General features: G+C 45.0%; 1 protein-coding gene across 6 annotated transcripts in view; it reads left to right on the top strand.

Annotated features, from left to right (window-relative positions):
• The window catches only part of ppip5k1b (diphosphoinositol pentakisphosphate kinase 1b), a 71,251-nt gene that overhangs the window by 27,499 nt on the left and 19,117 nt on the right, over positions 1-24,635 (top strand). For 2 of the 6 annotated variants that reach the window (XM_023984913.2, XM_023984912.3), the window contains exons 14-27: positions 1,046-1,131; positions 3,654-3,779; positions 6,586-6,707; positions 6,901-7,083; positions 7,807-7,948; positions 8,862-9,085; positions 9,543-9,670; positions 12,536-12,650; positions 12,958-13,065; positions 13,238-13,354; positions 13,434-13,571; positions 17,131-17,233; positions 18,780-18,908; positions 20,942-21,004. In XM_023984913.2, the coding sequence (XP_023840681.1) occupies positions 1,046-1,131; positions 3,654-3,779; positions 6,586-6,707; positions 6,901-7,083; positions 7,807-7,948; positions 8,862-9,085; positions 9,543-9,670; positions 12,536-12,650; positions 12,958-13,065; positions 13,238-13,354; positions 13,434-13,571; positions 17,131-17,233; positions 18,780-18,908; positions 20,942-21,004 (1,784 nt within the window). The remainder of the gene's footprint in view (positions 1-1,045; positions 1,132-3,653; positions 3,780-6,585; positions 6,708-6,900; positions 7,084-7,806; positions 7,949-8,861; positions 9,086-9,542; positions 9,671-12,535; positions 12,651-12,957; positions 13,066-13,237; positions 13,355-13,433; positions 13,572-17,130; positions 17,234-18,779; positions 18,909-20,941; positions 21,005-24,635) is intronic. The other 4 variants (XM_023984915.3, XM_023984914.3, XM_023984917.3 and 1 more) reach the window with 2 other exon arrangements.

Here is a 24,635-nt window from a genome sequence, read left to right as displayed (position 1 = left end):
CTTACGCCGGTTATGATGAACATATTTACMGCGTTTTACATGACTTTTGCATAATCTGCCTACTGCCGTAATCCGTTTTTTAATATCGAATTATTCCTGTGCATGTAAACATACTCATTGTCTGTTGGAGCAGGTCCTCGTTACGCATTTGATCTGTGCGCGCTGGGCTAAAGCTGTGGGGAATGGGGATTCCAGGATCAGTCGTAAACACTGACCGTATCGCCTATCAAATCCATTTTCCATCACGGGGCCGTCATGTACTTGGTCTGTAAGTCTTGTCATACTACATGTTTGTCCCAAGGACTCRTAATCTTTTTCCTATTAGAGGACAGTATTTTTCTATTAGTGGTGGATATGCTAAATTATTATCATAGCCGGTGCATTGAACAGCTGCTGTTACATAGCGCAGCCCTCACTATTGCCACAGCACTGTATCGCAAACCACAGGGGAGGCCGAGACCGTTTTACACAACCGGGTGGGTGGAATCCCAATGGTGTCGTCTTTCACCCCTGAGTGCTATGCACTTTAACCAAAAGCCTGTCACATCCAAAAGGACAGCGCTGGTATGGCACATGAGGGATTAATAGTGACACACAGTGACAGCGGGTGTCCAAAGGTCACACACAAAARATGTTTCCAGAAACATGGTAGGCAGCTAGTTTAGCCTAGCCTAACTAGCCACTTACTGAATGACAGACTGAGCACCTGCTAGCTAGCGTTTGAAGCTAGTGGGAGACTGTTCTCAACCATGGTTCTGAAATGAAACGTGTCCAACAAAGTTGGAGTCAATTCCATGGAGGGGGAGTTACATTCAGGAGATTAATTGAAATTCAGTCCAATAAATAATTGAATTCAATCCAAGAAAATATTTATATTTTTAAAATGTGGGTCTTTTTAAATGTACTTCCTGACTTGACAGATTTAGWTTGGAGTTGAGTTCAATGCTGGTCTTGACATGTCACATGTACAGCACACACACAAACCCAGACATGTATAATGATGACTGGAGCTTCATTAAGTGTAGATACCCCGTGTGTCTTCCAGGTATGGGCATTTCTCAGGCATCAACAGGAAAGTGCAGCTCACGTACCTGCCCAACGGACAGCCCAAAGCCTCCAGTGAGGAAGAAGGTAGGGGGTCACAACCTTACACTATATCTGGTCATGTTCATGATTACACTATACAGTTGAAGTCGGAAGTTTACGTACATCTTAGCCAAATACGTTTAAACTCAGTTTTTCACAATTCCTGACATTTAATCCTAGTAAAAATTCCTTGTCTTAGGTCAGTTAGGATCACCACTTTATTTTAAGAATGTGAAATGTCAGAATAATAGTAGAGCATTATTTATTTCAGCTTTTATTTCTTTCATCACATTCCCAGTGGGTCAGAAGTTTACATACACTTTAATTAGTATTTGGTAGCATTGCCTTTAAATTGTTTAACTTGGGGCAAACCTTTCGGATCGCCTTCCACAAGCTTCCCACAATAAGTTGGGTGAATTTTGGCCCATTCTTCCTGACAGAGCTGGTGTAACTGAGTCAGGTTTGTAATGCCTCCTTGCTCGCTTTTTCAGTTCTGCCCACATATTTTCTATAGGATGAGGTCAGGGCTTTGTGAAGGCCACTGTAATACCTTGACTTTGTTGTCCTTAAGCCATTTTGCCACAACTTTGGAAGTATGCTTGGGGTCATTGTCCATTTGGTAGATCCATTTGCGACCAAACTTTAACTTCCTGACTGATGTCTTGAGATGTTGCTTCAATATATCCACATAATTTGCCCTCCTCATGATGCCATCTATTTTGTGAAGTGTACCAGTCTCTCCTGCAGCAAAGCACCCGCACAACATGATGCTGCCACCTTGCAAGCCTCCCCCTTTTTCCTCCAAAGATAACAATGGTCATTATGGCCAAACAATTACATTTTTGTTTCATCAGACCAGAGGACATTTCTCCAAAAAGTACGATATTTGGCCCTATGTGCAGTTGCAAACCGTGGTCTGGCTTTTTTATGGCGGTTTTGGAGCAGTGGCTTCTTCCTTGCTGAGCGGCCTTTCAGGTTATGTCGATATAGGACTCGTTTTACTGTGGATATAGATACTTTTGTACCTGTTTCCTCCAGAGTTTTCACAAGGTCCTTTTGCTGTTGTTCTGGTATTGAATTGCACTTTTTGCACCAAAGTACGTTCATCCCTAGGAGACAGAARACYTCTCSTTCCTGAGCGGTATMACGGCTGCYTGGTCCCATGGWGTTTATACTTGCGTACTATTGTTTGTACAGATGAACATGGTACCTTCAGGCATTTGAGAATTGCTCCCAAGGATGAACCAAWTRTTTTTCTGAGGTCTTGGCTGATTTCTTTTGATTTTCCCATGATGTTAAAAGTATGTGGACACCCCTTCAAATGAGTGGATATGGCAGTTTAGCCACAACCCGTTACTGACAGGTGTTTAAAATCGAGCACACACCCATGCAATTTCCATAGACAAACATTGGCAGTTGAGTGGCCTTATTGAAGAGCTCAGTGAATTTCAACAATGCACCTTGATCCAGTAGGATGCCACCTTTCCAACAAGTCAGTTCGTCAAATTTCTGCCCTGCTAGAGCTGCACCGGTCAACTAAGTGCTGTTATTGTGAAGTGGAAATGTCTAGGAGCAACAATGTCTCAGTCGTGAAGTGGTAAGCCACACAAGCTCACAGATCAGGACCGCTGTGGCTCGTTGCTCGTAAAAATAGTTTGTCTTCACAAACTGCATCTGGAAGCAACGTCAGCACAATAACTGTTCATCTGGAGCTTCGTGAAATGGGTTTCCATGTCCTATCTGCCGCAAACAAGCCTAAGATGTGCAATGCCAAGCGTCGGCTGGAATGATGTAAAGCTAGCCGCCATTGGACTCTGGGGCAATGGAAACGCATTCTCTGATGAATCACGCTTCACCATCTGGCAGTCCAACGGATTTATCTGGGTTTGGCAGATGCCAGGAGAACGCTACCTGCCCCAATGCATAGCGCCAACTGTAAAGATTGGAGGAGGAATAATGGTCTGGGTCTGTTTTTCATGGTGTGGGCTAGGCCCCTTAGTTCCAGTGAAGGGAAATCTTAATGCTACAGCATACAATGGCATTCTAGACAATTCTGTGCTTCCAACTTTGTGGCAACAGTTTGGGGAAGACCCTTTCCTGTTTCAGCATGACAATTCCCCCATGCACAAAGTGAGAGCCTGGTTTGTCGAGATTGGTGGGGAAGAACTTGACTGGCCTGCACAGAGCCCTGACCTCAACCCCATCGAACACCTTTGGGATGAATTGGATCGCTGACTGCGWGCCAGGCCTAATCGCCCAACATCATTGCCCGACCTCAATAATTCTCTTGCGGTTGAATGGAAGCAAGTCCCCGCAGCAATGTTRCAACATCTAGGGGAAAGCCTTCCCAGAAGACTGGAGGTTGTTATTGCAGCAAAGGGGGACCCAAATCCATATTAATGCCTAMGATTTTGGAATGCAATGTTCGARGKGCAGGTGTCCACATACTTTTGGTCATGTAGTGTACTTTTGACATGCACATGACCTTTCTGCTTTTTTGTGTGATTTAACTGCAGGACCTAATGCAGGTGTGTGTGTGCGCGRGCATGTGTATTATTGTTGTACAGAAGGTCCGAAGGAGGGTCCGTCTCTGCTGCTGGTGTTGAAATGGGGAGGGGAGCTGACCCCGGCAGGCAGAGTACAGGCTGAGGAGCTGGGGAGGGCCTTCCGCTGCATGTACCCTGGAGGACAAGGTACAGTACTCTACTACTGGACAAGCCACACCTCACCACTACACTGTACTGTATACTACTTCTATATACGGACCTAGGGCTAGATGGGAGTTTGTATGGGCACAATTTAGTCAAACCCAAATAATTTAAACGCAAAAGCACCTCTGGTTTCAATGTAAATCAATTCAACTACTGCTATAAACAGCAGTTGAATTACATGTAGATTAAGCTGTAAAGTGATTGATAGGAAAATGTCTCTGCGTATTCTGTCTGTCACAACATACAGTAACACATTTATAGAGCCTCTAATTTCTCTTTGTGAAGTCACAAGGTCAGGAAAAACTCAGGACTTTACACAATGTCCCAAAGGGTAACTTGAGATCCATGTGCTGAACTCAGTTTTTAGTAAATCATGAATTGAGGTCAATGGGAGATTTGTAAGTCTCAAATTACGCGTTCTGGTGAGGATTTGTCCCAGCATCGCTTTTGCCTGCCTTTCTCATTGCTGAAGGGGGATCTAATCTCAAACAAAGACAAACATGTTCTTGGTGGACACACCTTTCTTTGCATTTGACATTTACACTCTGATTTCACCTCCTCCAAAGGCTCTCTACCATGATGTCACGTGTTACTGTTCTTAACATACTGGGTGTCATTGACACGTTTTGTTTTAGGTTCAGTGGAAGAGTCCGATTTTCTGAATGAAAGCTTATTGCTTTCTCTCTCTTCCTGAAAATGTCATATGGGCATTTTAGAAGATGAACTGTCTTGTAAAGATGATCGTTAATCACACTCAATTTCTAACAAAAATGAAACATAAGCACAAACACTGCAGGATTATTTGCATGTTTATTCAACATGGAATTTGCCAGGTCTTGTTCATTAGTCAAGCAAAATCTTTGCGTCCAGATTGTGTTTTACACATGAGGATTTTGAAATATATTTTTTTGTATTTTGAATTGTCCCCAAATGTACAAGGGAGGTCCATTCTCCCCTTCRTGCCTAGTGTCATTTTCATACCCAGGTTTATTGTAATGTTCTAATCCCAAGGTACTGCAGTTAACATCACTATATCTGCATTAGGCTTTCCCTTTCCATGTATGCTTTCTAAAATAATGTTTATACTACCTACACTAGACAATGCATGATAAACTACTCTTCCAAGCAAAGCCCAGCAAACTAAGTGGAAAGTGACTATTTTTAGATGACTAGACGGCGGGCCGATTTTATTTATWTATATWTATTTATWTATWTATWTATATATATATWTATAAATRCATCTTCTTGCTATGCTTTTGAAAAATTATCTATATATATTTTTTGTACCAGGGCCTCCTGAGTGGCGCAGCGGTCACTGCATCGCTAGAGGCCTCACTACAGATCCGGGTTTGATCCCAGGCTGTGTCGCAGCTGGCCGTGACCGGGAGACCCATGAGGCGGCGCACAATTGGCACAGCGTCGTCCGGGTTAGGGGAGGGTTTGGCCCGGCATGGATGTCCTTGTCCCATCGCGCTCTAGCGACTCCTTGTGGCGGCCTGGCGCATGCACGCTGACTTCGGTCACCAGCTGTACGGCGTTTCCTCCGACACATTGGTGCGGCTGGCCTCCGGGGTTAAGCGAGCATGTGTCAAGAAGCAGTGCGGCTTGGCAGGGTCGTGTTTCGTCAGGCGCGCGGCTCTCGACCTTAGCCTCTCCCGAGTCCGTACAGGAGTTGCAGCGATGGGACAAGACTAACCACCAATTGGATACCATGAAATTGGGGAGAAAAATGGGTAAACATTACCACAAAAAAAACAATATATGTACAGAGGAGTGTTTAGAGTACGGTACCTAGTGTACTTTTTCTGTTAATTCTGCTCTTGTCTTCTTACCTCTTGCATTGTATACTAGAAGGTAGCCGCAAGCGCCTTGGCTTCGAGTCTCTTATTGGTAAGAAGGGCTTGGACTTTGCTCCCGCTGTTAACTGTCACGAATGGATACATTCAAACTGCATCGTCCTCATTACACTACTCACCCATTCCACTGGCTAACCTGGGAACCTTGGGAGGTTTGGGTTTTATCATAGGAACGATATGTCTTTAGCTGTAGGTTTGTGTGATCCTTGAGGTGATCCGTRGATCCAAGGACGCAAAGTTGTTTGGTCATCTGCAAATGCAGTTTCATGACTCAGTAAGTTTTGAAGCCGTTCAGTGACTGCGGATCATCTCATACTAACAATGCTCCTGGCAATTCTCCATGGGTTGGAATTGTTTGTCTGAGAAAAGCCAGCAACGTAGCTTCGGTTTCACTTCCGAACGAAAACGAGCATGATAACTGAATTGGTTAGTTAAGGATTCCGGCCACATTCCATGTGTTTTTAACTATTTTTCATCCCAGGTATGAGATGTGAAGGACTTGCTTTCCTTCCTTTTCAGGTGAACAGAATCCAGTTGACCGATTTTATTTATTTTTTGTCACCAAATTAACACTGTTTCCTCCCTCATCAACTGCAGATATATACTACCTATATGTTTTTGTGCACATAGTCTGTGCTGTTACGTAGGCGTCCACCAGAGGAGGCTGGTGGGAGGAGCTATAGGAGGATGGTCTCATTGTAATGTCTGGAATGGAATTATTGGAACGGTATCAAACAGGTCAAACATATGGAACCCACATGTTTGACTCGTTCCCAATAATTCCATTCCAGCCATTACAATGAGCCCATCCTCCTATAGCTCCTCCCACCAGCCTCTTCTGGCAGGCACCCTTTATTCTCGCTCTCCCTTCCTCTGATGTCCTGTAAGCCTGACGTTGCTCCCTCTCTGTGTGTGTGTGTGTGACCCTGTAGGGGACTATGCCGGTTTCCCTGGCTGTGGTCTGCTTCGTTTACACAGTACCTACCGCCACGACCTCAAGATCTACGCTTCAGACGAAGGCCGTGTACAGATGACCGCTGCCGCTTTTGCGAAGGTATGTTTACAGTACAACGTGTGTGTGTGTGTGTGTGTGTGATGCATGCTCACTGTATATGTAAGCCTGGTTCATTTGTGTTCAGTGTCAATACATTTCTCCCTTTGCATGTATGAACACTTTCTGTGTACAGAACATATTGTTGCGCGTGTGTGTGTGCACGTGTATATCTCATAACTGGCTTATTGTGTAGGGTCTGCTGGCTCTGGAGGGAGAGTTGACACCCATCCTGGTGCAGATGGTGAAGAGTGCCAACATGAACGGCATGCTGGACAGCGACAGTGAGTCTCTGACCGACTGCCAGCAGAGGGTGAAGGCACGCCTCCATGAGATCATGCAGAAAGACCAGGACTTCACTGAGGCAGACTACCAAAAGGTACAGTCTGTAGATTCCTTCATCGAGACCACTTCTACCCACCCAGTCGTTGTTGGAAAGGCCATAGGAGGAAAGCCCTGTTTTTGAAATGGTTAACATTTAACTCGGGGCTCCCGAGTGGCGCGCCGGGCTAAGGCATTGCATCTCAGTGTTGGCCCAGCYTCGGCCGGGTGTAGGCCGTCATTGTAAATAAGCATTTGTTCTTAACTGACTTGCATAGTTAAATAAAGGTTACATTTTTAAAAAGCCTGCAGGTGTAATGCCTTAATAGTTATAATAAGCATGAATGAGCCAATAATAATAATAATAATATGCATTCAACTAAGAATCATTATGACATGCGCATGACAAGTATTTCAATACATTATACAGTAACTACATCATAATGTATTATTACTGCTGGCGTTAAGTAAACTATGACCGAAATGGTCACCCGTTACACTCTTACACTGATGTGAGGCTCCATTGACAATTCCATCAACTTGAGCACTCCTTGAAAAGTGTTTTTGAGATTTGATTGTTTTTAATCTACCATCCTGTTTCCTATCTATTCCTTACTGTACTGCCTTCAACTGATCATGCCATTGCTGTCAATCTCCAGAGTCTCACATAACATTTCAACACTACCTTTTATGGATACCAACACTGGCATTGCGCAGTTCCATTAAGTTCTGCACGATTTGTACCACTGTAATAGCGTGTGACTGTTACTATGTGCTYCAGCTGGCCCCTACAGGCAGCCCCTCTCTGGTCAACTCCATGAAGATCATAGGGAACCCAGTGAGGACGTGTGACCAGGTCTACGCCCTCATCCAGAGACTCACCTCCCAGATCCGCAAAAGGCTTGAGGACCCCAAATCTGCAGGTCTGTTCTCTGCCCAGCCTGCTTAGAATTGAATGGAATTGAAATACTTTATTMTCCAATATAAGACTTTTTGACCCATTCCTAAGAGGTCAAAATGTAAACYTTAGTGSKGACGGCTTTCCAGGTTTGGATWCACTGTTACATTTGCTACCAAAGAMCGGTGCGGTAGCTAACTAGCCAACTGTAAATAAGTGAATTGTTTTACCTCCTTTAGATAGAGAAGTTACTTTTCTAGCTAGCTAAAGTTATTGACGGTTAGTTATCTACCGCTCCTACACTCTTTTGCTAGCTATCGGAATGCCGTCGTGTCAAAATATACCTCCAAAAATGACTAGGTGTCTCCAGTTTTGTTTACATTTTGCTAATGTGATATACACTGAACAGAAATATAAACGCTACATGTGAAGTGTTGGTCCCATGTTTCATGAGCTGAAATATTAGATCCCAGAAATAAAAAATCATATTTCTKTCAAATGTTATGCACAACTTTGTTTATCCCTGTTAGTGAGCATTTCTCCTTTGCCAAGAGAATCCATCCACCTGACAGGTGTGGCATATCAAGAAGCTGATTAAARAGCATGATCATTACACAGGTGCACCTTGTGCATGGGACAWTAATAGGCCAGTCTAAAATGTGCAGTTTTGTCACACAACACCTTTCCACAGATGTCTCAAGTTTTGAGGGAGCGTGCAATTGGCATGGTGACTGCAGGAATGTCCACCAGAGCTGTTGCCAGAGAATTTAATGTACATTTCTCTACCATAAGCCGCCTCCAACATCGTTTTAYCTAGTTTTGCAGTACGTCCAACTGGCCTCACAACCGCAGACCCACGTGTATGGTGTCATGTGGGAGTGCCCCTTGGTGGTGGCATTGTTTATTTTTTTGTATGCTAAGTCCTTTTCTGTTCCCAGACCTGCAGCTGTACCACAGTGAGACCCTGGAGCTGATGCTGCAACGCTGGTCCAAGCTGGAAAGGGACTTCCGGAATAAGAGCGGCCGCTACGACATCAGTAAGATCCCAGACATCTACGACTGTGTGAAGTACGACACACAGCACAACTCCACGCTGGGCCTGGAGGACACACTGGAGCTGTTCAGGCTGTCCCGTGCCCTGGCCGACATCGTCATACCTCAGGTGAGGGGGGAAGACGAATACCCACACGTTCACGTTTACCTGCGCAAACGGGGACTCTGGCAGTAGTCTAGACCTATCAAGTGGGGAGCATGACTTCTGAACATTTCTTTGCTCCTGGTTGGATAGAGAAACGTGAACACACACATACGCACAGAGGGAAGGATTTTTGACAAGCGTGTTACTTTAGACTCCCGTCCCCTCAGTCTCTGAGGATGATTATGGCTCAAGATGCTTCTCTCTTACTCCTTATCGTTTCCTTTTCAAATGCGTAATGCCGACTAAGCTTACTTTGCTATCCCTTCAAGTACAGTAAGCCTGGCTATGAAATTACTGTTTTTAGGAACCTGTCAGAAAATGATCAACCGAAGTAACATCTTTAAGTCAAAGCTTATTTAAAGGCCAAATAATTTCCTGAAAACATAGCTTTGAGCATGCATTTTTCTGTTTCTTTCTCCAGGAGTATGGCATCAATAAGCCAGAAAAGATGGACATTGCKCAGGCCTACTGCCTGCCCTTGATGAAGAAGATCCAGCTAGACCTGCAGAGGACCCACGAGGACGAGGCCGTCAACAAGCTGCACCCACTGTGAGTTGCAGTGCCACCTGTGACCACGGTCTGAGGCTCAGTGCCACTGATCTAGGATCAGTTGTTATTATAGATACGCATCACTGTGCTGCAGTTGGTCCCACACTGTCTTTGTCCATTGTCTGAGCCCGAGTTCTTATTAGACCCTGTTATAATGGGTGTTTACCGCTGGACAAAGATTATTTTTAATTAGTCGGACGCAAAGGATTTACTGCTGCTCCCGGACCAGGCCCAAATCCCTGTCATTCGAATGAAGAGGAGACACTGATACAAGGGGCACATATCTGGGTGCCTTGTGAGAATTAGTCTAGGAGTGGGTAACCCGCCTCTACCATCCGTTCAATTGGCCAGCGTGCAATCGTTGGAGAATAAACTGGATGAGTTCCGTTCGAAACTCTCCTATCAACGGGACATTAAAAACTATAATATCTTATGTTTCCCAGAGTTGTGGCTGAACGACGACATGGAAAATATACAGTTGGCTTGGTTTTTCCTGTCTCTTATACACATCTAGATGTGTATAAGAGACAGATATATGCATGAGAACCTACCATGTTTATTATATCCGTTTTACCTCATTTCTACTAGCGTGTCACATGTGCAACCAGAGGGAGAAGGAAAAAACTAGACCACCTTTACTCCACACACAGAGACTCATACAAAGCTCTCCCTCACCCTCCATTTGGCAAATCTGACCATAATCTGTCTCTTATACACATCTAGATGTGTATAAGAGACAGACAATGGACGTGGTTTGATTCCAGGCTGTATCACAACCGGCCGTGATTGTAAGTCCCATAGGGCTGCGCACAATTGGCCCAGCGTCATTAAGGTTTGGCCGGTGTAGGCTGTCATTGTAAATAAGAATTTGTTCTTAACTGACTTGCCTAGTTAAAAAAAGGTTAAGCAAACAAGAAAATGCTCATCCAGAAGAGGCCTGGCACTTTAATGCAGGAGAACTTAAATCCGTTTTACCTCATTTCTACTGGCGTGTCACATGTGCAACCAGAGGGGAAAAAACTAGACCACCTTTACTCCACACACAGAGACTCATACAAAGCTCTCCCTCACCCTCCATTTGGCAAATCTGACCATAATTCTATCCTCCTGATTCCTGCTTACAAGCAAGCATTTAAGCAGGAAGCACCTGTGACTTGCTCAACACGCAAGTGGTCAGATGACGCAGATGCTAAACTACAGGACTGCTTTGCTTGCACGGACTGGAATATGTTCCGGGATTCTTCCGATGGCATTGAGGAGTGCACCACCTCAGTCACCGCTTCATCAATAAGTGCATTGATGACMCCGTCCCCACAGTGACCGTACGTACATATCCCAGCCAGATTGTGTGATTACGCTCTCTAGCCGATSTGAGTAAGACCTTTKAACAGGTCAACATTCACAAGGGTGCAGGGGACAGACGGATTACCAGGACGTGTACWCCGAGCATGCGCTGACCAACTGGCAAGTGTCTAACTGAAATGTTCAAATTCTCCCTGACCSAGTCTGTAATACCTACATGTTTCAAGCAGACCACCATAGTCCCWGTGCCCAAGAACGSCAAGMTAACCTGCCTAAATGACTACCGACCTCACGTCTGTAGCCATGAAGTGCTTTGAAAGGCTGGCGATGGCTTACAACACCATCATCCCATAAAACCTAGACGCACTCCAATTCGCAGTGGGGTGCCAGGACAYAAACTTCTCCCTCAACGTGAGCAAGACAAAGGAGCTGATCGTGGACTACAGGAAAAAGAGGGCCGAGCATGCCCGCATTCACATCGACGGGGCTCTAGTGGTCCAACCATACCAAGTTAGTCGTAAAGAGGTCACAACAATGCCTATTCCCCCTCAGTAGACTGAAAAGATTTGGCATGGGTCCTCAGATCCYAAAAAAGTTGTACAGATGCACCATCGAGAGCATCCTGACTGGTTGCATCACCYCCTGGTATGGCAACTGCTCGGCATCCGACCGCAAGGCGCTACAGAGGGTAGTGCGTACGGCCCAGTACATCACTGGGGCCAAGCTTCCTGCCATCCAGGACCTCTATACCAGGTGGTGTCAGAGAAAGGCCCTGGTCATAGACTGTTCTCTCTGGTACCGCAAGCCATACCGGAGCGCCAAGTCTAGGTCAATAGAACAGTTAATCAAATGGCTACCCGTACAATTTGCATTGGACCCCTTTTAGACGCTGCTGCTACTCTGTCTATGCATAGTCACTTTACCCCTACCTACATGTACATATGATCTCAATTACCTCGACTAACTCGTACCCCCGCACATCGACTCCCTGTATATATCCTGGTTATTATTTTATTATGTTATTTTTTWAAACTTTAGTTTAATTAGAATTTTCTTACTCTGCGTTGTTGGTTAAGGGCTTGTAAGTAAGCATTTCACAGTAAGGTCTACACCTATTCTATTTGGCGAATGTGACAAATAAATACAATTTTATTTGATAGTTGAATATTTCAATTATTTCCAAATGCATTTCAAATACCCCTAGGACCAAACAGACCTGGGTTCAAATGAGTATTTAAATATTTGTATTTGAAAACACACTTATTTCCAATATTCTACTTGTATTTTCTAATTAAATACTTACTTAAAAATGTATGTGAAAGTAATTGCAATAAATAGTATTAAATAGTATTTGAACCGCGGTCGCCCTAGGAGCAGTTCTTATTACAACGTGTTGAGTAGTGAGTTCCACTTTCCTAGGACCAGGTCTGGCTATGTACCACTACCACTGAGTGAGCCACTGTCCCAGGTTCAGTTTCTATCCAGTAAACCCGCCATTGAGGTGTGTCTCTAGAGCCCCCGTAAGTGATCACCCTTTGTCTTTCATTCCCTCTGGTGGTTCAGGTACTCGCGGGGGGTCATGTCTCCAGGGCGTCACGTCCGGACCCGCCTCTATTTCACCAGCGAGAGCCACGTCCACTCGCTGCTCAGCATCTTCCGCTACGGCGGACTACTGGATGTACGTTGTCACTGCAGGGGGGTTGTTAAAGTAGCCTGGTCCCAAATCTAGTTGGCATGATAATAGTGACTGATCCCAAATCTAGTTGGCATGATAATAGTGACTGATCATAGCTTAGGAGTTGTCAAGATGGAACACACAGATCTGGGGCCAGGTTAGTTGTTGTAAAGGGATAGTTCACTTGAAGTACCAATTGTGATACTACACAAGGTCATGAATATTGCAGACTTGGGTTCAAAATCTGAAAATATTTTTTAGGTGTAGTTTTCTCTGGTTATAATGTGAAGTGTGTTTGTGTGTGTGACAGGAGGTGAAGGACCAGCAGTGGAAACAGGCCATGGATTACCTCAGTGCCGTCTCTGAACTCAACTACATGACTCAGATAGTCATCATGCTGTATGAGGATAACAACAAGGTCAGTTAGGTCTCTCTCTGTCCCTATGTCAGTCGTCTTTTCTTTCTGAAGTATTAATACACCTGGTACTATTACGGTACCTTCCTGTCGGTATGTGTCTCTTCCTCTCACTCCCTCTCTCTGTAGTATAGCATCATTGCTTATGTTTTGTGTTTCCGTGTGTGTTGAACAGGACCCCGGCTCAGAGGAGCGTTTCCACGTGGAGCTCCACTTCAGTCCCGGGGTGAAGAGCTGTGAGGACGAGGAGAACGTCCCTCTGGGCTTTGGCTTCCGCCCAGCCTCCGCTGAGGTCTGTGTGGTGTCTGTGTGGGTGTGTGTGTGTGTGTCTGTCCACAGCCCCCCTCATCGMTCTCTTTAATCCAATCCAGAACCAGGAGAAGCAGACCAACCAAGGCAGTCTGGAGGACCTATCACAGGACGAGCCTGACCGGGCCCTGCCTCTCTCTGAGCTAGTCAGCATCAGAAGATCACCCATGATCCGCAACCGCAAGACTGGCTCCATGGAGGTACTTGATCAGGGCCATATTAGTTATTGTGTCCCCTGTCCCAAATTTAGTGTATTCCACATTTTAGGGTGGTGTCTTTTGGTGCACGCAACGGGAAACCGTTTGCAATGMAAAATAAAATATGTATGTTTCTTATTGGATAATCCAGGTAGTTCCTACCTGTTTGAGTTAATAATAATAATAAACACAACCCAGGCACAGCTTTCATCTGTTCAGATATTGTATGGCTGTGATAGGCCTGTTTGAATCCAAACCCACATAGAAAGAGACAAACCTTAATTTTGTAATACTTTACGGAAATCCAATGCTTCTCAGGCTACATAGCATTTTAACGTTCTATGTAGCCCGTCCTTATTAGTGGATTCTTAGTAAAGTAATGCGTCTGTTTTTACAAATGAATGGAGACCAGTTTTACCTAATTTCTATCAACATGTTAAATGTGCAACCAGAGGGAAAAGAACAAAGCTCTCCCTCGCCCTCCATTTGGCTAATCTGACCATAATTCTATCCTCCTGATTCCTGCTTACAAGCAAGAATTAAAGCAGGAATCACCAGTGACAAGATCAATAAAAGAAGTGGTCAGATGAAGCAGATGCTAAGCTACAGGATTGTTTTGCTAGCACAGACTGGAATATGTTCTGGGATTCCTCCAATGGCATTGAGGAGTACACCACATCTGTCATTGGCTTCATCAATAAGTGCATCAATGACGTCGTCCCCACAGTGACCGTATGTACATACCCCAACCAGAACCATGGATTACAGGTAACATCCGCAATGAGATAAAGGCTAGAGCTGCCGCTATCAAGGAGCGGGACTCTAACCCGGAGGATTATAAGAAATCCCGCTATGCCCTCCGACGAACCATCAAACAGGCAAAGCATCAGTACAGGACTAAGATCGAGTCGTACTACACCGTCTCTGACGCTCGTCGGATGTGGCAGGGCTGCAAACCATTAGACTACAAAGGGAAACACAGCCGAGAGCTGCCAGTGACACGAGCCTACCAGCGAGCTAAACTACTTCTATGCTCGCTTTGAGGCAAATACACTGAAACATGCATGAGAGCACCAGTTGTACTGGAAGACTGTGTGATCACGCTCTCCGCAGCCGATGTGAGTAAGACCTTTAGACAGGTCAACATTCACAAGGCCACAGGGCCAGACGGATTACCAGGACGTGTACTGTGAGCATGCGCTGACCAACTAGCAAGTGTCTTCACTGACATTTTCAACGTCTCCCTGTCGGAGTCTGTAATACAACATGTTTTAAGCAGACCAACATAGTGCCTGTGCCCAAGAACACTAAGGTAACCTGCCTAAATGACTACCGACCCGTAGCACTCACGTCTGTATCCATGAAGGGCTTCGAAGGCTGGTCATGGCTCACATCAACAGCACCATCCCAGAAACCCTGTTATCTATGCATAGTCACTTTAATTAACTCTACCATGTACAGTTGAAGTCGGAAGTTTACATACACTTAAGTTGGAGTCATTAAAACTCATTTTTCAACCACTCCACAAATTCTTGTTAACAAACTATAGTTTTGGCAAGTCGGTTAGGACATCTACTTTGTGCATGACACAAGTAATTTTTCCAACAATTGTTTACAGACAGATTATTTCACTTATAATTCAGTGTATCACAATTCCAGTGAGTCAGAAGTTTACATACACTAAGTTGACTGTGCCTTTAAACAACTTGGAAATTCCCGAAAATTGTCATGGCTTTAGAAGCTTCTGATATGCTAATTAACATAATTTGAGTCAATTGGAGGTGTACCTGTGGATGTATTTCAACTCCTACCTCCTCTTTGCTTGACATCATGGGAAAATCAAAAGAAATCAGCCAAGACCTCAGAAAACAAATTGTAGACCTTCACAAGTCTGGTTCATCCTTGGGAGCAATTTCCAAACGACTGAAGGTACCACGTTCATCTGTACAAACAATAGTACGCAAGTATAAACACCATGGGACCACGCAGCCGTAATACCGCTCAGGAACGAGATGTATTCTGTCTCCTAGAGATGAACGTACTTTGGTGCGAAAATTGCAAATCAATCCCAGAACAACAGCAAAGGACCTTGTAAAGACGCTGGAGGAAAAACAGGTACAAAAGTATCTATATCCACAGTAAAACGAGTCCTATATCGACATAACCTGACAGGCCGCTCAGCAAGGAAGAAGCCACTGCTCCAAAACCGCCATAAAAAAGCCAGGCTACGGTTTGCACTGCACATGGGGACAAAGATCGTACTTTTTGGAGAATGTCCTGTGGTCTGATGAAACAAAAATAGAACTGTTTGGCCATAATGACCATTTGTTATGTTTGGAGGAAAAAAGGGTGAGGCTTGCAAGCCGAAGACACCATCCCAACCGTGAAGCACGTGGGTGGCAGCATCATGTTGTGGGGGTGCTTTGCTGCAGGAGGGAATGATGCACTTCACAAAATAGATGGCATCATGATGCAGAAAAATTATGTGGATATATTGAAGCAACATCTCCAGGAAGTTAAAGCTTGGTTGCAAATGTTTTTCCAAATGGACAATGACCCCAAGCATACTTCCAAAGTTGTGTCAAAATGGCTTAAGGACAACAAAGTCAAGGTATTGGAGTGGCCATCACAAAGCCCTGACCTCAAACCTATAGACAATTTGTGGGCAGAACTGAAAAAGCGTGTGCGAGCAAGGAGGGCTACAAACCTGACTCAGTTACACCAGCTCTGTCAGGAGGAATGGGCCAAAATTCACCCAACTTGTTGTGGAAGCTTGTGGAAGGCTACCTGAAACGTTTGTCCCAAGTGAAACAATTTAAAGGCAATGCTACCAAATACTAATTCAGTGTATGTAAACTTCTGACCATTGGGAATGTGATGAAAGAAATAAAAGCTGAAATAAATCATTCTCTCTACTATTATTCTGACATTTCACATTCTGTGTGCCTAACTGACCCGAGACAGGGAATTTTTACTAGGATAAAATGCAGGAATTGTGAAACTGAGTTTAAATGTATTTGGCTAAGGTGTATGTAAACTTCCGACTTCAACTGTACATACTACCTTAACTAACCGGTGCCCAGCACATTGACTCTGTACCGGCGCACCCTCCTGTATATATTGTTATTTTTTACTGCTCCTCTTTAATTACTTGTTACTTTTATCTCGTATTCTTATCCGTATTTTTTGAAACTGCACTATCGGTTAGGGGCTCGTAAGTAAGCGTTTCACTGTAAGGTCCTTAGTGTACAACACCTGTTGTATTCGGCGCATGTGACTAATAACATTTGATTTGATGTCTAATGACTGTGACTGTCTAGTGACTGCTTGGTTATTTCGCTACCTGTCTAAGTGTTAGCTGTTTGTCTGTCTCGGTCTGTCGGCACACTGTGACAGTCTCGGTCTGTCGACACTGTGACAAGTCTCCGTCTGTCGCACTGTGACAGTCTGCGGTCTGTCGCACTGTGACAGTCTCGGTCTGTCGCACTGTGACAGTCTCGGTCTGTCGCACTGTGACAGTCTCGGTCTGTCGCACTGTGACAGTCTCCCTGTCCCCACCCAGGTCCTCTCCGAGACCTCCTCCGGCTCCTCCTCCAAGGGCGCCTCCTACCGCCTCTTCCCCTCCTGCTCGCGCCAGTCTCCTGAGATCAAACTGACTGGCCTAGGTGGGTATCTGGTTTCTGCCAACCACTGCTGCCACTGTCATATTTCTGCAACGCTGTCATCAGCACTCACTAATCTCTTTGGGTCATGTGAATGACCTCTTTCTCTGTGTCTCSCTCGCTCTCTCGTTCTGTCTCTCGTTCTGTTGCTCTCTCGTTCTCTCTCCGGCCCCCTCATTCTCTCCCCCCCTTTCTCTCTCTCTGTACCTCTCTTTCCCTTTCTCTCTCTCTCGTTCTGTCTTTTGCCTCCCTCTGTCTCTCTCACGCTCTCCCTCTCGCTCCTTTTCTTCCTCTCTCTTTCTGATGGCTGCATAGCTGCCGTGACTCCATAGTGGTAGGTAGGTCCAGCAGCCAAAGCTCCCAGGCTTAGACTATGTAGGCCAGAGGTCAATGGAGAGAATGCATCTTAGGCTGTGTCCCAAATGGCCCCCCTATTCCCTTTATAGTGCACCACCATGGGCCTGGTCAAAGGTACTGGACTATGTAGGGAATAGGGGGCCATTTGGYACGTAGCCTTAGAGCCCCACCACCAAGGACCTCTCCTGCCAATAGGGCTCTATATATGGGGGTCTGGGCTCCGCAGAGCCCCCCCCTGGATGCTATTCCAGTCTGTCTCCATTTACATTCATCTGTCAAGAGAAGCAAGGAATCTTCCACAAGTTGATTCAATTTAACCGCAGATACAATTAGTCCCCCGTGCGTGGATTTGGAGGTGCTTGTTACGTCCGGCCACTTTCTAACACAGTGATATTCACACCTTACTAAGCCCTTATAAAACAAATAAAAGTGTGCAATGGATGCATCTCATTGATGTGAACTCGGGCTGAGGTTGGTTTGACCRGTGCATGTGTTTTCCACTGCTTTTCCATTCTCCTACTGTACTGTATGCACCAAGCTTGTTCAATTATATCAACCATTATATCAACCTCATACCATTCAAATGTTGTCGCTGTCCCTGCATCCCACCAAACCACCGATTCCAGCACAGCTCACTTTAGACCAGAATAAAGGAAAAATAAAGGTGCATTCTTATTCTGCTGTGACTATTTCTATGCCAACTGCTTTAGGAATTGAACAGATGGTTATAGAAAACCTATGTTATTTGTGACAATAGCAATGTTTCTGTCCCCACAGTCCTTGACCACTTTGTTATATTAGGTTCTCATTAGTCTTGTATTGTATTGCATTGTATTCACACTAAAAAGCCCCCTTATTTCTTAAATCCATGTCTTCCTTTGTCTGTGGTCCTACCAGTTGTTGATATAAGTGTAAAGCCTTTAGGCAGTCTCCTATCCCCTGAGACCTTAAGGAGAGGCCTTATCTATTTTTCTTGTAGGAGGGGTTAGGGGCCCGGTGTTAGGAGTGGTCTCCGTTTGTGTGCTCCACTCTATTCATAAACAGGCACACACACACACACACACACGCCCCCCCCTTAGCAACACTGAACTGCTCTTATTAAGAACCGCATGGTGTGCAATGAGTACTAACCCCCCCCCCTCCCATCCCCCATTCCCCTCCTCTCTCCCACCCCGCGGTTCTTCCACAACAGGGTCCCTGTGCTCGGGCCTCTTCAGTGCCTCTGTCCTGGGGGTGTCCTCTAGCGCCCCCAACCTGCGGGACTACGTCCGCACCCACCACCGCAAACCCCCCTTGTCCCCCGGTTTGCCTTTTGGAGATGGTACGTCCTTCCTCTATCCATCTCTGTCTCTATCGACCGCTATCTAACTCCTGTCGTTTCACATGGCCGCTGAAAATGCCGTACATGGTGCCTGTAAAAACAAAACAAAAACTGAAATGTCAAATGTCCGCCATATCTGCCATTTTAGTTCCTGCTCAAACACTCTTGTCTCTCCTTCCCAACCTTAGTGGACAAGAAGTTATTTGATCACCCAAATTATCCGAGAGCCCTCCTTTCCCCCCTCTATCCTTCTGCCTCTAGAACAATCRTCTGCTTGAGTGATCCCCCAACAGCATGAGCAGTGACCACAATTGTGATTATATGCTAAGAATTGAGGTTTTATACATTGCATGCTGAGCATGGATTGGTATTGGATTGCGCACAATCAAATGCGTTACCCATGACCAGTAATCCTGCTTCTCCTAATCAAAGCAACATGGCCTTCCTTTGATTACATGACGTAACCGGTGTGTGATTAGGTTGCTAAGTAAATCTCGTCTATACAATTGTATATATTCTGTATCAGTGTGCATGTCATGTCATAACTAGGGGGTAAAAGGATTTGTTAATCAACAGGGAATTTTCTATATTAASCCCTTAATTTAGGGAAGCGAAGGCTTGGATCAAATCTGCCTTGAGATCCATTAATCCAGCATTGCGTAATTCCCACTTGCATACCACAATTTCCTGACTCACTATAGAGTGAAATGGTGAGTTGACTATTATTATAGCCACCAGGGGGGCCTCATATAAATTGAGCTCTGATTATCGCAAATGTTTTCATCAGGGCATATGGCTTGGAATGTTGGCGCACAATGATTGGCTTAATTTAATCCAAAAGCTGACACCTACCTCTTGTCATCAGATCAGCCAGCACCCTGATAGTAACTGCACAGTATGTAATATGAAGAACAAATGACCTGCCACCTGCATGTGAAGAGGAACGATTGTTCCACTGCGGATTGAAGTGCCCTTTTTGTCCAATGGGTGTCACTGTGCACTTTGCTTTCACAGTATACTTGATATTAGGTACACTTTAAGAAATGGTCGCTTTAATATTATGCTTGAAGATGTTACATCTTTTGCTTGTATGAGACTAGAGATGTGTGGGGTTTAGAATAACACCAAGGCTTTTCTCTGGTGATGGGGGTTTTGTCTCTGTGTTTGTTTGTTTTTGCAATCTCTCACTCTCACTCTCACAGACACACACATAATGCTGGCCAAAGGCACTGGTACGTTTACAAAGACAAATGAGCAATGATTGTGTTTATAGAGTCACAGTTCTCAAATCCAGATGGTTACACTATTTTAATATAGGTTGTTGTTAAATCTGTTGCCATCACTGGATGTTTCCTTTCCAGATAATTTTATCGTAGCATATTCTTTGTAGAGAATAGACTCAAAAGACTGTTCCAGAAAGATTGAAGTACATTTTAGGCTATTGGTAACTTCCGCAAATGCCCACTTCACCAGTGCCAAATGTCAGTCCTCTGTCTCCATTCAAAACAACCACAATCATTCACTTTTTCATCCCATCCACTTTCTCCATTGTTCCTTCATTACCCCTTCTTCCATGCTGCCTTCCCATGCTGCATATCACTCACCACGAACAGACACACATTTACCGTACGTAGCTGCAGCATTATAGAGGGGACCTACTCGGGCTCCCGAGTAGCGCAGCAGTCTAAGGCACTGCATCTCGATGCTAGAGGCGTCACTACAGACCCTGGTTTGATTCCAGGCTGTATCACAACCGGCCGTGATTGGGAGTCCCATAGGGCGGCGCACAATTGGCCCAGCGTCGTTAGGGTTTGGCCGGTGTAGGCCGTCATTGTAAATAAGTATTTGTTCTTTAACCGACTTGCCTAGTTAAATAAAGAATGAATAAATAAATAAATACATTTATTCGTTTAAAGACACATGGGTGTCAGGAAAACACACACGTAGGTACATATGCACTCACACTAGATACAGGCATGTGCACAGGTAGCATGTATCCCCAGTAACGCCAGTTACCCTTCTTATTTCCTCAGASCTGTTCTCTATGCCGGCAGTAAAGAGATTTTCTGTGTCGTTTGCCAGGCATCCGACTAACGGTATGTCTGCCTTTTTTTCAAGTATACCTCGCCACTCCTTAGTTTCCCTTTTKTCRTGCATGTCTTTTGGGGGAAACMATTTGGGTTTGAAATTGGCTGCGTAATTTCATCGTAATATCACGATCTCAATTTCTCTTGAGTTTCTACTTCACAAGACGTCCTGTCTCCATCTGTTTTGGTTTCAACGTTCATTCTTAACAACATCTGTGTTTACCGGCCTCTACACTGCATTTATCTGTTKATATATGTCTCTTTGACTCACCATTTTCCTACAGGATGGATATAGACTGAGTGTACAAAACATTAGGAACWCCTTCCTAATATTGAGTTGCACCCCCTTTTGCCCTCAGAACAGCCTCAATTTGCCGGGGCATGGACTCTACAKGGTGTCGAAAGCGTTCCACAGGGATGCTGGCCTGTGTTGACTCCAATGCTTCCCACAGTTGTCAAGTTGGCTGGATGTCCTTTGGGTGGTGGACCATTCTTTATACACACGGGAAACTGTTGCGTGTGAAACCCAGCAGCGTTGCTGTTCTTGACACAAACCGGGGGCCTCAAGCACCAACTACCATATCCCCGTTCAATGGCACTTAAATCTTTTGTCTTGCCCATTCACCCTCTAAATGGCACACATACACAATCCATGTCTCAACACTTAAAAAAATCCTTTGTTAACCTGTCTCTTCCCCTTCATCTACAGCGATTTGAAGTGGATTGAACAAGTGACGTCAATAAGGGATCATAGCTTTTCACCTGGTCCGTCTATGTCATGGAAAGAGCATGTTTCGTACACTCAGTGTTTGTATATGGAATATATCCCCTCTGATATATCACCATGTGTTGCTGTGTATACATATTACTTATCCTCACATGCTCCTTTTTGTTCATTCAAACCCATTCTCTGGAGAGATGGTTAGCCCCTCCACCATTCCAGTCTACTTTTAGATTAGGATAACCTGTGTTTAAAGCTAATGAATAGCCTTCAAAAAAACAACTTTTTACACATGAAATGACTGTTAAAATCTCTTGTTCGACTCGCGATAGACCTTTCAGTTTGACCCAATGAAAACGGAGTTCGTGCTAAACCTACTGAATAATAGCATCAAACAATGGGTAGTGGAGGAAAGGGTTGAATCTATTCATTTCATTTGAATTCATGTTTGGCGTTCAAACGTGGCTGTACCACTTGGTGGTTGACAGAAAGGGCATTCACATTACAACGTTCTATGGAAGAGATATTGCCCTATATGTGTTGCTTTACGTGTCCACGTCACTTAATCACCGGAAACTTCCGTTATCAAGAATGCCCATCGAGGGGGAGGGGGGGGTTGACCGACCGTTCATTTCTCCCATCTCTTTRCCTGGTCTCAATCTAGTCTTGTTGCTATGTACTTTGCTGTGCGCTATTAAAGATATTGGTACTTGGCATGGCCTAGGTGTCRAGGCAGCAGTGATGGGTTCGTCATGCATGGATGAACCCTCTGATGGCAGTCAGATTGGCCCAACCTATTGGAGCTGAGCTGCTACGATGGGGGAAAAATAACAGTGGTGAGCATTTGTGCACGACATTGTTCGACGTGAACAAATATACATGTTTTMGGACTTCTTCTGTAGCTTGGTTTATGGAGAGACCCATTCAAACTGCCGACTCTGGGCCTTGCTCTCGGCTCGCTCCGTTAAACAGATTGAGTGAGTTTCCCAAATAGCAGTATTGTATGTCATCCAAGTGCCCGGATCATCTGACTACGAGGAGCAGATGGACTATGCATAGCCTCCGTAATTGAGAGATTCCACACATGGTTTCTGTGTCTGTGTTGACAGAGATTTGCGTGGACTTCTGCTGGTACTCACTGCGYTGGCTACGGTGATCAGTGTTTTTATGAGGCCTTAAACAGTGCAGCCCATGCAGTATATAGAAAGGTGGGTTTGGATACAGTACGGTCTGGACCTGCGTCACGTATGAAGTATGAATAAAGCTATATAAACTGGCAGTACTTAAAGAGAGGTGGGGTGGATAAATGGCTTTTCTGTGTCTCTTTGGTCTGATTCTTTGTTTTTCAAGTGGGTGCTAACAGGAATTTCCCGTTACTGATGCACAGTAACGACCTACAGTACTCAACAGACCTCATTCACGTAACCAACCCACTCCATCTGCCCATTAACACCTGTTGCCTTTGTCCTGACCTCTCTCGAAGTCAGACGTCCACAGTCACACAATCCTGTGTCYCCATGAATGATGCATGAGATCAAAGGAACTATTTGAGATTGACATTGGGCTAATCTTTGTCTCAGGGAGATATCGTTACGTCTGTTCAATTGTTTACAGTATTTCTGAGGCGGTTATAGGTACTACTCATAGGGTCTTCAGGTGTGTTCCCATTTTCTATGATCTCCATTTCCCTTTGAGATAAAAATGCWGTTTTTTTGATTCCACATGAAAACATTGATGCCTTGTTTGGTAGTTCAGTGTTTTCTGGAAAGAAAGCATCGCTCTTTGATCTTCTGAGACAGGTGTGGTGTTGGGMAGTCCAAAAAAAGCCTTGTGACTACTGGTAATTCGTGGAGAGGAGAGAGGCATTATGGCATGACATGCCTGTAAGCATTTCTTCCATTTTTAGGCTTCCAATGTACATTACCCATTACCCAGCATTACCCTGTGATAATCAGATGGTGAGAACCGTAGCTCTGGAGAGTTGTTTTTCCTTTCTCCGTGTGTCAGTTGAGTGGATGAGAGCCTGGGACCTGTAGCCTTGTTTCTTTTGAATGAAAACGAGTGCCTGCCCCTTTAGCATTATGCACATGCTGGCCCACCTACAGCCTTTTTCTTTTGCTCCTCTTCCACTGTGCTCTCTTCCTCGCTCTGCCTCTTCTTCCTCAGAGCCCCTAGACGAGCATCTTGTAGCCCAGCTGCTGAAGGGGCTCGTCACTGACCCGGCCCTCCTGTGTTGCCCCCCTCTGGCCTCTCTGGACAGGGCCATGGCCCACCACCTGCACCAGTGCCCCTACCACCTGCGCCTCCTCAGGAACTGGCTGGTGTCCGGCCAAGACCTCCCCGAGTGCCTCTACGGTCAGCCCTCTGTAGACCTCCCGTGTCCTCCCCTCAGCCCCTTCATGCAGTGCTGGGGTGCTGCCAATGCAGGCTTGTTGTTTTTGCTTTTCCCTCCCCCCTTTTTTTCATTTTTACTCCCGTCTCTTCTGTCTTCATTCGTTTTTTTTGTCTAACTCGGTATCACTGTCTACATGAGTATGGCATCAGTCTAATTTGTTGCCCTATTCCTTCCGTGTCTGTCTCTTAACCCGTCTCTTGCTCTGTCTATCTGCATGCCTGCCAGAAAATGCAGCAGTGGCAACTATAAAGGGGGTGTTCCTTCTCCTATCGATGGATCGATACCCCTTACTCATTTTGCTGCTGAGGCTTTTCATCCAAAAGGATCTTTTGCCAGCTTTCATTTCATTTCGAGATCTTTTTATCAGGCTTGACAGAAATAGAAAAGGCAATCCTACCTGATGCCGTATTCTGTGCAGCCCCTGCTCTGGAAACTGCACGACAACCAGCACTGCCTCTGCATGTTGGCAAGTCTACATGGCTTTAATATTGAATGACCATGGACAAACCTCTTCTAGAAGGGTT

This window comes from Salvelinus sp. IW2-2015, linkage group LG4q.1:29, assembly GCF_002910315.2.
Source record: "Salvelinus sp. IW2-2015 linkage group LG4q.1:29, ASM291031v2, whole genome shotgun sequence".
In the NCBI taxonomy this organism is placed as follows: Eukaryota; Metazoa; Chordata; class Actinopteri; order Salmoniformes; family Salmonidae; genus Salvelinus; species Salvelinus sp. IW2-2015.
This window is presented reverse-complemented; position numbering and strand designations above follow the sequence as displayed.